Source organism: Ursus americanus, chromosome 3, assembly GCF_024610735.1.
Source record: "Ursus americanus isolate L20-20 chromosome 3, mUrsAme1.1.p, whole genome shotgun sequence".
In the NCBI taxonomy this organism is placed as follows: Eukaryota; Metazoa; Chordata; class Mammalia; order Carnivora; family Ursidae; genus Ursus; species Ursus americanus.
In genome coordinates, this window is record NC_142129.1 from 69733272 (window position 1) to 69745409 (window position 12138).

At 35.5% G+C, this 12138-nt stretch overlaps 1 protein-coding gene across 10 annotated transcripts in view; it reads right to left on the reverse strand.

Moving 5' to 3' along the window:
- The window catches only part of AKAP9 (A-kinase anchoring protein 9), a 198269-nt gene that overhangs the window by 69142 nt on the left and 116989 nt on the right, over window positions 1–12138 (reverse strand). For 6 of the 10 annotated variants that reach the window (XM_087861089.1, XM_087861093.1, XM_087861090.1 and 3 more), the window contains 6 exons: window positions 11820–12044; window positions 10613–10753; window positions 10018–10121; window positions 9198–9293; window positions 7105–7310; window positions 134–366 (listed from right to left, as the gene is read on the reverse strand). In XM_087861089.1, coding sequence (XP_087717215.1) covers window positions 134–366; window positions 7105–7310; window positions 9198–9293; window positions 10018–10121; window positions 10613–10753; window positions 11820–12044 — 1005 coding nt within the window. The remainder of the gene's footprint in view (window positions 1–133; window positions 367–7104; window positions 7311–9197; window positions 9294–10017; window positions 10122–10612; window positions 10754–11819; window positions 12045–12138) is intronic. The other 4 variants (XM_045793284.2, XM_045793282.2, XM_087861094.1 and 1 more) reach the window with 3 other exon arrangements.

A 12138-nucleotide genomic window follows, 5' to 3' on the forward strand; every position in this document is an offset into this window, starting at 1 on the left:
GCCCCTAAATACAACCATTTTTTAAAGAGGAACGTGACGACATTTCTGTGAGACAATAGAAAACACATAGTAGTTCACTGGCTTAAAAGAAAACCTACAAATGTAGTACAGATTAGCAACATAAGGAGGTTACCTGACTACTAGTTTCACTTATAGCTTCTAGGAGTTTCTCGACTGCTGCTTGTAGTCGAGAGCTAATACTCAGCATAAGTTCTTCATTTTCAGGGTCTATTTCAGTTCCAGCAAAACCACTCCTCACAAGCCGTTCTGAGAGATCTGTCCCTTCTTCAGTCACTTTTGACCACATGCTACTGTCATTTCTTGGCATATCACTTCCGGAATAAGAGGGTATAGACTCATCTGTAACTGAAATAACAGTATTTTATTTTTTTTATTTTTTTAAAGATTTTATTTATTTATTTGACAGAGAGAGACAGCCAGCAAGAGAGGGAACAAAAGCAGGGGGAGTGGGAGAGGAAGAAGCAGGCTCCTAGCAGAGCAGGGAGCCCGATGTGGGCTCGATCCCAGGACCCTGGGATCATGACCTGAGCCGAAGGCAGACGCTTAATGACTGAGCAACCCAGGTGCCCCGAAATAACAGTATTTTAAAGGCATAAATCAATTATAATTAATAATTATAGTAAAAAAAGTTACAAAATAAAATCAAGTTAAAAGCTGAAATCATTGAAATACAAGGTCTTTTTTTAAGGCCTTTTAATAACAACAGTGCAATATAACAAACAGGCAAATACAGAACCTAATATTATTTGATAACCAAGGAGGCAGAAGACTGAGAAAGATAATGGTATGCTAAGAGGGCTTTGCAGAAATTAATAATTAGGTTATTCAGTATTTTTTCTTTGACAAAAACATTTTTTTTTAAGATTTACTTACTTATAATAGAGAGCAAGAGTTCATGCATATATGCACAAAGGAGGAAGAGGCAAAGGGAGAGAGAGAGAGGCAGAAAATCTCAAGCAGACTCCAGGCTAAGCGTGGAGTCCTATGCAGGCCTCAATCTCATGACCCGAGCCAAAATCAAGAGTTGGACGCCCAGCCGAGACACCCAGGCGCCCCTCTTTGATAAAAATTTTTACAATAACTTTCAACAGATATTTACTAAGTGCCCACCATACAGGATTTACTAAGTAATGGAGACACATAGATGGTGGGATCTGGTTCCTAACCTCAAGGACTGTATGCGAAAATAAATACATAAATGATATGAAAAGAAAAACACTGTGCAATGGGATATTCCAGGTATACAGAAGGACAGAAGAAGTGCTAGATTTTGTCCAGAACAGATCCTCTGATTTTTTTTTAAAGAGTTATTTATTTGAGAAGGTGAGCGAGCAAGCAGGGGGAAGGAGGGAGGGGAGAGAGAGAATCCTTAGACATACTCCCTGATGAGCATGGAGCCCAACTCGGAGTTTGATCCCAGGACCTCAAGATCATGACCTGAGCTGAAACCGAGAGTCGGGGAGTTGGATGCTTAACTGACTGAGCCACCCAGGCACCCCACAGATCCTCTGATTTCTGAGCACTATACTGGGTAGCAGTATCACAAGCTCGGGCTAGACAGTAAAAAGGGACCAAGATCATTTTGCATCCTGAAACTTTTGTAAGAGGTAGACTACAAAGAAGTTAATAGACTGATAAGCAGTACTAATTTAACTATGGATGTATGTATCCACACTATTCTTATTTTTTAAGCAAAACTAAGTTTACATGAGCAGAGAATAAGCTTTGGAAGTGCTTTCTCTAAACTGAAATAAAAGCATAGGTTAGTCATTGCTGTCACTGAATACAGGACTCATCTGTAGCAGCATACTACAACCCAACAATGAAATATCCTGAGGAGGAATTACCTATTCTTTTATTACATATAGTGCGTAATTCTTATCAGTAACTTATCAGAAAGTTAACAAATTAACAGCAAACTTTAATTTCCAAAGTACTCAGAATATTCATTTTGATATAGTCATCCAGAAGAATAGGAGCTACTTATTAAAATGTCTAGCTAAGCTAAAGTAGCTGGTGCCATGGATTTCTCTCAATCTCATGTATTAACAATATCAGATACAGTTTCAGAAACAAGATCTGAATGGAGCACAGTTCAATATTCATTAAGTACCTCCTCTGTACAAGACACTGGCTAAAGAATCCAAAACTGCATTCTAGGAAGGGATTTTAAATGTTTGCTATTACACAGTTTATCTAAGTTCTTAGCGTAACACCCAATACAATTTTCACTTTGTATTTTTATTCTCAAAAGTTAAAAACAGCAACCAGACTAATATTTACTTATATTATTCCACGTATTCAAAACTGAATGGTCTTGGTTATAGGGATTAATACTTTATAAGTATTCACGAGTTCAAAATGATCTTGGAATTCAAAATAAATTCATATAAAGTACAGTATGATGTATATATTACAAAGTTACTGAACAAAATGAATGTAGTCTGGAAAATAAATATTTTTGAAGATGCTGTGGAAGCAAGAAATATTAATAGTTTATAATTGGTGTTTAAAACTAAAAATATATGTTATATAGCATCTTTAAGAACTTAAATGTATTCTAGTGATCTTTTCTTTCTAACAAATACAGACAATTTGACAAATCTGAGGAAAGAGAATAGTCTGATACAATGGGGAGCCAAGGCTTTAGGGGGCGAAAGTATGTGGAAAAGTTAGGATGGGGTGGGAGGAGATCAAAAGGAAGGTAGTTGGAAAGGAGGCTGTATCCAAGTTGTGAATGGTTTTAACTTTTATAGGAACCTTGGGGTTTTGCTATAAATAATGGGGTAGGAAATGATTTTTTGAACAGGAAAATATCAAATCTATAAATCAGGAAATAAACTGAAACAATGCACAAAAAGGGCTGAAGAAGAGACAGGTGAGAAGACTATTTCAATCAGGGGACCTGGGTGGCTCAGTCAGGTAAGTGCCTTCAGCTCAAGTCACGATCCCAGAGTCCTGGGATCGAACCCCGTGTCAGGCTCCCTGCTCAGCTGGGAGTCTGCTTCTCCCTCTCCCTCTGTGCGCTCCCTCTCTCAAATAAATAAATAAATCTTAAAAAAAAAAAAAAAGAAGAAGAAGACGACTATGTCAATCGCCTAGATGAGAAGTGTTGAAAGGTGGGGTTGGGCACAGGTCGGAGAAGACTAAATGTGTAACACAAGGGGAAAGAAAGTAGTAAAAGATGACTCTGGGGCTCAAGCGTATGTCATTCTTGGTGACAGAAGAGTCGTTAAGAGAATTATTTTAAAAACCAGATAAAGTGTATAGAGCAGGCATGAAAAATGAAGTCGGAAGTGTTAATGGGTAGAGAAGATGAGTCAACTTCTGGAAATACAGGTCTGCAGAGCCTTAGAAGTCATTTGTATTAAGGTGAGAGTCGAAATCCTGAAAGAGGATACATTTATTTCATGAGCAGTAAACAACTGCTTTCCTGTTTCAGGAGAGAAAGAGGACAAACATAGTTGGAGCCTCCATAATATAATAAGCTAACAAAAGAACCTGTGTGAAAAAAAAGTCATAGAAAGACAGAAGATGTTCCAGAAGACAAGAGAACATTTCAAAAAAGGTAGAGATGTCAGTTATGTTATTTGTTTAGACACTCAAACAGGACAAGGACTGAGAAGATGCTACTGGATTTGACAAGTGGGAGGTCACTGTTGTCCTGGGAGAGAACAGCTGTGGTACTGTATATAGGAAGAGAAACCAAAGCTGGTAAAAGTAGGAGTTGGTCTGATCTCTCATCGAGTTTGTCAAGGTTTACCTTGAGTGGAGAGCAAAGTAAAGTAGAACCAATGCACTTCCTGCCCCCCATGTTATGAAAATATCAGCTTTGGGGAAAGAGAAGAAATCAATGGTGAGGAAAAAAAATTAAAGATACTGTATATTGCATAGGAACAAATCTCAAGCACAAACTACAACAAAATGGCTTATGAAAAGCCACTGAATGCTAATTTTTTCAAATGCTAATGAAAAAATATTTGTTAAAGTATCTAGAAAAGGTGAAGATGTCAACTAGCTTAATGTATCTTACTGATCACATTCTGAAAATATACACAAACAGAAATAATGTGAATATGTTCCAATGAGGAAATTTGACTTCTGTTGTTGTTTATTTATGAAATAAAAGAATGAAAAAGACATCAAGGTTATGCTGTATTTATAATAACTAGCCTTTGGGAGAAAAATCAGAGAAAAACATAAATTGGCAGGGCAATTTCATAAAAAGCCTACAGAAATCTCAGAATTGCCAGTTTGGTGAAGGGGCTCATGATTTCAGATTGGTGAACCACTCAGATCTGTGTCTTAAACACAGCAGATGATGGTTATTCAAAAGTCCTTTAGTCATTTACTTTACAGATTTATACCATGGTCATTCCTTATCTTCCCAGATTAAGCAGGGTAGGTGATCCGACAGAGCATCCCCTACCGCACTGGGCTTCTGAAGATCTGTAGAGCTCCAACTGGAAACCACTGACTCTACTTTGCCTCTTACACCTGACAGACGAGTAAACTGAACTGAAGCCCTGGGAGACTGAGAGATTTGCCCAGGGTTGCAGAGAGCTGGAGTAAGAATCAAGGGCCTTCTGATTACCAACCCAGCATTCTTTCTGTCACAACACACTACTCCAAAAGGAAGCTGCAGCAGATGAGATTCAGTGCCTGGTCATCTGGGAAAATGAGGAGGGCCTAAATGAGATGAAATGGTCAAGGAGGGCCTCTCTGAGGAAGCAGCATTAGAGTATTCTAGGAAATAACTACTGTTGGCTATAGACATTTGGCCTTTATCCTAGAAACAAAAGGAATATTTAAGATACGCAGTCACTGAGGAGATTGGACGGTTGGGCTGAAGGTCCTAAAGGCAGTTTCCCAGGAGGTATTCACAGACTTTAGTTTCCCCTGAAAGTGGAAGACTTCCCAGGGGGGTCAGGCTAGCAACAAGCACACTCATGTCAATGGTTAAGTTCCAATGTCATCTTCCTTTAGGATTTAAAAAAATGTATTAACTTTATTGATTTTCCTATTACAAAAGTAATAGAGGTAAGCATTCTACCACTGAGCCATCACAGTTCAGGCCTCAAAGAACTTTTCTTTCAACATATCCTAGGGGAACTTACTGTTATGAACTACTTTAATATTCACTCAAGTTCAACTAATTTCACAGTGGCTCAAAATCTCCCTTTAATTTCATAAACTAGGTTACTCTTATGAGGAAGCACACATTAGCAAATCAATTATTTACTCTTTTAGAGAGTTAACAAGTCCATACATGCATAAAATCTAAACAAGTTTGGACTTGAAAGCTGAAAACAGATCACGAGTGCTACTACCTAAAATAAAAAGTCATATATAAAAACTGAAAAGCAAATGTTGCTTCATAATCAGAATAAGACTGAACTTTTTCTGAAATATTAAATAAGACATAAAAGAAATATTTCAAAAGTTCCTTTTAGTTTTTACAATAAAGGCTCCATGAAAAATATGAAGGAACATCAGAAAAAATTCTTTCAAATGAACAGTGTCAATTTTTTAAGCCAATATATTCTTCGAAGTTTATCAGAAAATTCAGTTTTAAATGATAAATTCTATTAACTCAATATTTCCTTCAAGATGCAAAATGTATCTCTCAGTGTCCCCAGATGATATTAGTGGTCATCCTAATTAGTTTGATAAACACTTTTACGATAACACCAAGAAAGTATTACCTAATTCTTTTCTATACATCAAGATCTATATGTAGAAATAAAATAGCCCTTGACAGCTTAACAGAGAGTGAAATTAATTTGAAAAAATACTTCTACAAAGTTTGAAAAGAATGAATTTGAAAGAAAGGTTAAAAACTCAGTATTATTTCAGCTCTTATTTTATTAAAAGAGGTTTTTTTTTTTTCCAAAAAATTTTTAAGATTTATTTATTCATTTTAGAGGGAGAGAGAAGTGAGAGCACAAGTAGGAGGGGCAGGAGGAGAGGGAGAGAGAAACTCAAGCGGACTCCATGCTGAGGGTGCAGCTTGATACGGGGCTTGAGCTCATGACCCTGAGATCACAACCTGAGCCAAAACCAAGAGTTGGAGTCTCAGCCAACTGCACCACCCAGGCACCCCAAGAGGTTTTTAAAATTATCTTTGTACTCAACTGAGGGAGTTTTCTTTGCACTTGGAAACAGGCTACTGGCCAACTTGTAATTAGGTAAACCTTCTGTAATTGGGATAATTTCTTCTCATTTCTCCACATGAAACTTAGAATGCTCTCAAAAATCGCAAATATTGGCATTTTTAGAAGGTCAGCCTCTAACTGGGGAGAAATGCTTGGGTGTGGAATGGTAGTAAAGTATGGACTTGATCTGCTGATCCAAGAGTCCAAACCCTATCTTTCACCATCTGACAAAAAACTTTCTCACCTTTTGATTGCCTGATTCCCTCATCAATAAGGAATTAAAAAACAAGAGGTAGATGTCAGCAGTGTGAAAGTAAGAAATTCAAAAAGCCCGGCCCACACAGCTGGAGGAAGAGAGAATTAGAGCTATGTCATGTCAAGACCTAACCTCTGGATCCACACTTATTCTGTCATACTTCAAACCACTTTTCCGAAAGGAAGAAAGGAGCTAGCAGAGGACAGACTAAAGATCAAGTCTTGGGTTTCTTACTGGGTTTCTTATCAAGACTTTCTTCTAACCATCTCAACAGATATGCAAACTGATGCTTGATTCTTAAAAGCTCTTTATTTCTAATATAATAGGGTGGTTTCAGGATATTGCCAATACCTCATGGCTATTAAGTCCTGAGAAGTAATGTGGGATTTTTCTTTTATAATGGAGAAATTAAACAGTCTCTGGTTTATACAGCAGAGTAGTTAACCCTGAGTATGTACAACAGCAACTCCAAAACACCCACTTGCAAATGCCATACAATAACGATGTTTTGAGAATACTGGCTCCGAAGTATTTGTGTCTGAAGATTTTTTTGTTGGAAAAAACTTTAATACTGTCTCTTCTGTATTTTCAACACATAGCAAAACTGCCTTGAATTCAGAAAGATTTATTGAAGATAATGATGACAGTCTCAACAGCATATAAAACTAGTACCTCCTGTGTGTTCCTCATGGATACATGACTTTATAGGTGCCTCTGCTTCTGATCTCCAAATCAAGCTGGCAGATGACTGGACCTTACTAGATCTATCTAAAATACCAAGAACATGGCGACCAATTGTTTCTTCAACAGCTGCTGTTGTCTTTACAACTTCTAAGAGGATCTTTAGAAGTCTGTTATTAGCTTTCTGGAGCGCAAACCTGTACAGATAAAGAAATATTTATTAAAATGTTTAACCATTTCGAAGCAAACATTTTGCTTATGTCCCAAAAAACTGTACCACAAAATATCTGACTTGAAAAATAAAATACCATACAATCTTCTCTACTAAAATAACATGCAATCGCACTTTAAATGAAGTGCTTTTTTTTATTTATTTAATAATTACATTATAAAATTTGTTTTCTTCTAAAAAATTTTGGTCCATCAGTAAACTTTTTTTTTCTTTTTACAAATGTGCAATACTTTACTGATCTTAAAGAAATCATATAGCTAAAGTTTTAAGCTAGTGAAGTTTCTAAATTAGAAGAACATTTTAAGGAGATACAAGTTAAGTTTTAAAAATTGTGGTAGTATCCAAGCACATGCAAGCTGATAATACACCATTTATGGTTCTTGTACATGTTTCACATTTAATTTTTTTTATATGTCAAACAATATAATTTAAAATGTAAGTTAAAAATTCCACCAGAAAAATGTATATTTCTACAACTTCCTGGTTGATAATCTAGACAATTAAATTACAAAAACAGGCAGAGACTTGTTTTTAAAAAGATCTGTTGTGCAGTATCACTATCTGCCAACACCAGAGGGAATATCATAGGACATTCTTTATTATATCTGCTCCAGAGACACAAATTTCTCGAGTTACATAAACCACATTCATTTCAGCTAGTAAAAGGAGCCTATTTTCAATCAAATGGAATAGTGCATTTGTCTTTTTAAAAAGATGTCAAACATTCTCCTTTTCAAAAAAACTAGAAAATACTGCTAACCACTCACACCTAAATATCTCAGCAAAAATAATCACTGTTAACATTTTAATGCCTTTCTAAGCCTTTCCCTCCACCTCATAAATACATTTTAAAAACAAAAATAGAATTATCCAGGACAGGGGCGCCTGGGTGGCACAGCGGTTAAGCGTCTGCCTTCGGCTCAGGGCGTGATCCCGGCGTTCTGGGATCAAGCCCCACATCAGGCTCCTCCGCTATGAGCCTGCTTCTTTCTCTCCCACTCCCCCTGCTTGTGTTCCCTCTCTCGCTGGCTCCTCTCTACCTCTGTCGAAGAAAATAAAATAAAATCTTTAAAAAAAAAAAAAAAAAAAAGAATTATCCAGGACAAAGAGTTTTTGTAAGTTTTGTATCTTTGCTTAACACAAACATCTTTTCATGTCAAGAAATATAATTCCATAAATGCTGATTCAGTACATTATCTGATTAATCTTCTGAATAACTAAACAATTCTCTTGTCCTAATTGTTTAATTCAATAAGAGTACTACAGTGGCAAACTTTATATTCAATACATATAGATAAAATAAGAAACTTTCATGGTAAAGGTCCTCTGCCTTAAGATAGTTTGCTCTCTCAACTTCACACTGTGGGAGATCACCAACAATCAGGTTAAAGGATATCTATTTTCACAGGCACATGACGTAACTATTTTAAGACAAGGTAATAAACGGACAAGTTTTTCTTCAGTATTTGTCAAGCGAAAGAGACAGTTCTATTTTTGTACCTAGATCAAGTTCTCTGCTTACATGAGACCAGGACATTAAAAATAAAACTCTAAGTAATTTAGTTAGTAGTAAGTCAGTCAAGGGTTTTATTTAACTTTTTCTTAGGTTTTGTTCAAGCCCCAAACACCTCAGGATTAGGACAATATGAAAATATTTCTAAATAAGAGAAATGATTAAAATTAATATGAGGTAAAGAGAAATAAATATGAATACTCATTTATTAGCACTCGCTGCAAAAATTCCTAAAAATTAAACACTACATAGTTTTTAAAATATACCAATCAGAGATAAATAATATAAAATAAACAAAATGTTTATTTTATATTGCCATGGTAACTCTAATTTTCATACACTGTCTTTCTTGTTTGAGTTCCATACTGACTGTGTTCCATACTGATGATCCAATGGGGAAGCCAAAATCTTAGGGGCCAAATTCCTCCATGCAAGCTGAGGAAGGATGTTAGGAGGACACAGAGGGTTGACAGTCACAGAAATTGGAAAAGGAGGAAATTAAGTTAGTAGATATTAATTTAATTTAAGATTAAAGAAATTATTTTCATTTGAACAAAACAAATTTTAAAATATTATGCTTACAGTCCTTAATATGGGGGTGAATTCTCATTTAATAGTTTACATTTTTATATTAACGTCTACAAAGTCAAGTCAGGGAAAGTTTTGTTAACTTAGGATCATTAATTTATTCCTCTATAAAAGTGGGTTATGGATTAAAAGTTCTCATCTGATATGCAGTAAATGAAAAAGAAGCTAACTGTAGACTATCACACTTCGTTTTTTTTTCTCATCACAAGCAAGGGGGTGGCTTATATTGAATGCATGTCCATATAACGAAGAATACACTCACAAGTGCAATAGTGTTTTTTAGGATAAAAAATGGCATATGAGCAGAATAAAATTAATTAAGAAAGGTTCAATAATCAAATAATGCCTTATCATTTACTAAGTACATGGTCGATATCCAAACAAAAATTACTTTACACAATAAAGATTTAAAAAAATTTTTCTCCTTAAAAATCAAAAATTGACAATTCTTTACATTCACAGTAAAATGGACAAATAAATGTACAAGATCAAAATAAGGACAAATAAAGTTTACCACATTGAAACAACTATTTATTTCCCTTTCTACCAAAAAAATACACATTCTATATACCTTTCATTGGTCAGAATATCATGAGGCACATCTTCAGGTTTTCTGTCTGACTCCTTTTCTTTAAAGGTCTGTTCTTCAATTTCCTCTTGGTTTTCATTTCCATTCTGCTTAAGTTTGCGCAAAGGTAGAGAGGACAAAACAGAAAGAAAACCTATCATCTTGGAAACAGCATGTCGTTCTTCTATATTGTTATGAAGTGAGATAGAAATCTCTACAGGCAAAATAGATATCTTTGAAATAATATTTAACTACATTTTATTAAGGGATTAGCATTATCAAAAAAGATAAGGCAACCCAATGCAGAGACGAAAAGAACTTTAATGGGTTCAAGCTAGTGCACACCCTAGTGTGACATCAAGTTTGTTAGGCTGCTCCCTGGTGAAACAATAGTTGCTGCTATAGCAATGTCCTATGCAAATTACCTTAAATAGAAGGTAAAACATCTTGACTCCACCTACCTTGCATATAAACAATCACAAATACGTTAAGCTCACAACCTATAAAAAATACATTCCACACCAACAACAAAGACAAACAGATCCTACTGCATTGATGCATGATCCATTGCTCCTAGGTGGGCCAAAGTCCATACTACCTGTGTTTGCGTACTGCTGTTGCGCAGCTCACAACACAGCTTCTCTCTTCCAGCTAGAGACAGCTGCTTTAGTGCTTCCAGCTCCTCTAAAAGCACCCTCTCTCTCTCTGAAACCAGGTTTTCATTATCTATTGAGGATCTCTAAATAAGAAAAAAGGTCATGAGAGAATACTGTTCGCGATAGAAGGAAAAAAAGCAGAAATAATTAGATTTCTTTTAACCCCCTGGAACCAAGAGGCTCTTTCTACCTATAAGTTACATCCCATGATTAGGAGTTAAAAGCATATATAAAGTTCAATGCAAAATTTCAAACTTAAAAAGCTAATTCAGGAATCTGTGAAGCTCAATATTATTTTCATATGCCAATTTTGCATTGAAAATTCAGAGGTTTAAATTCACAAAATGCAATGAAGAAAAGCAACATCAATTTTTCCAAATGATATGTTTTACGTTCAACTTTCAATTTTCCTATTATTCCATATTTGAAAGAACACATTTCAAAATTTCTCTATTTTTTAAAATCTCATTTTAGTTTAAATTTTCAAAACAAATTGGATAAATTTGTTTTTATAGGAACTTCTATATAAATATTTCTTGCTTTTCTATAATGATTTTGTGAGTACACTATATACAGCAATTGATAAGAACTTAGCTCCCAAATACCAAGGAGTAAGGAAAGGGATAAGAATGTTACGTAAATCTGCATTTCTCAAATCAAGAAGAGATGTTTCCCTGGAGAAAGTTCCAGAAACATACTGCTTCAGATTCCCATTCATGATTAAATAGATAGATTTAAGATAGATAAAGGTAAACCCTGGAGATGCTAATTGGTGGACTCACGAAACTATAAATGAACATGGGAAAAATGACTGTCAACTGCACCTTAGCACAAAGTTTCCAAAACTGTCAAAGTACTTTTGTTGTGTATGGTCAGTGGAATGATTCAAAACAAACATTCAAACAACCTTGTAGCCACTTTTCCAATGGCTAAAAAGGCAGATAAATAAATGGCACAGAGGCAAGCCACTCCAAGGTTTAGTCAGGTGTTCCTAACAAGATCTAAGGCTGCTGTGCTGATGGAGTTCATTCCTGATGTTAAATATTTGTATTTATTCATATCTTGGCAATAATTTTGACTTTTAAAAAAAAGGCTATTAAAGAATACTGTTATTTTAATTGGGGAGAAAAGGGACTCTAAGCCCCATACCTGGGCTAACTGTCTATTCAGTCTCTTAATCTCTTCTTGTAGCTGTTCCTGGTCTTCTCGCTGTCTCTCCATCTGGCGCATGTGTGCCTGCCTTAATAGTTCTGTTGCCTGCTGATGTTCTTGGTATTGTCGTACAAGTTCCTGCCTCATATCTTCCAACTGTTCTTCATTTAACATTAGTTGTCTAGAAGCATCAATACTTGATACCAAAATTTCATCATGGATCTACAATAGTTAAAAAAAAAAAGCAGCAATTATAAAACATTTCGTGGAAATCTGTCAATGTCGACAACATTAGAAACAAATACGAAAGCAATTT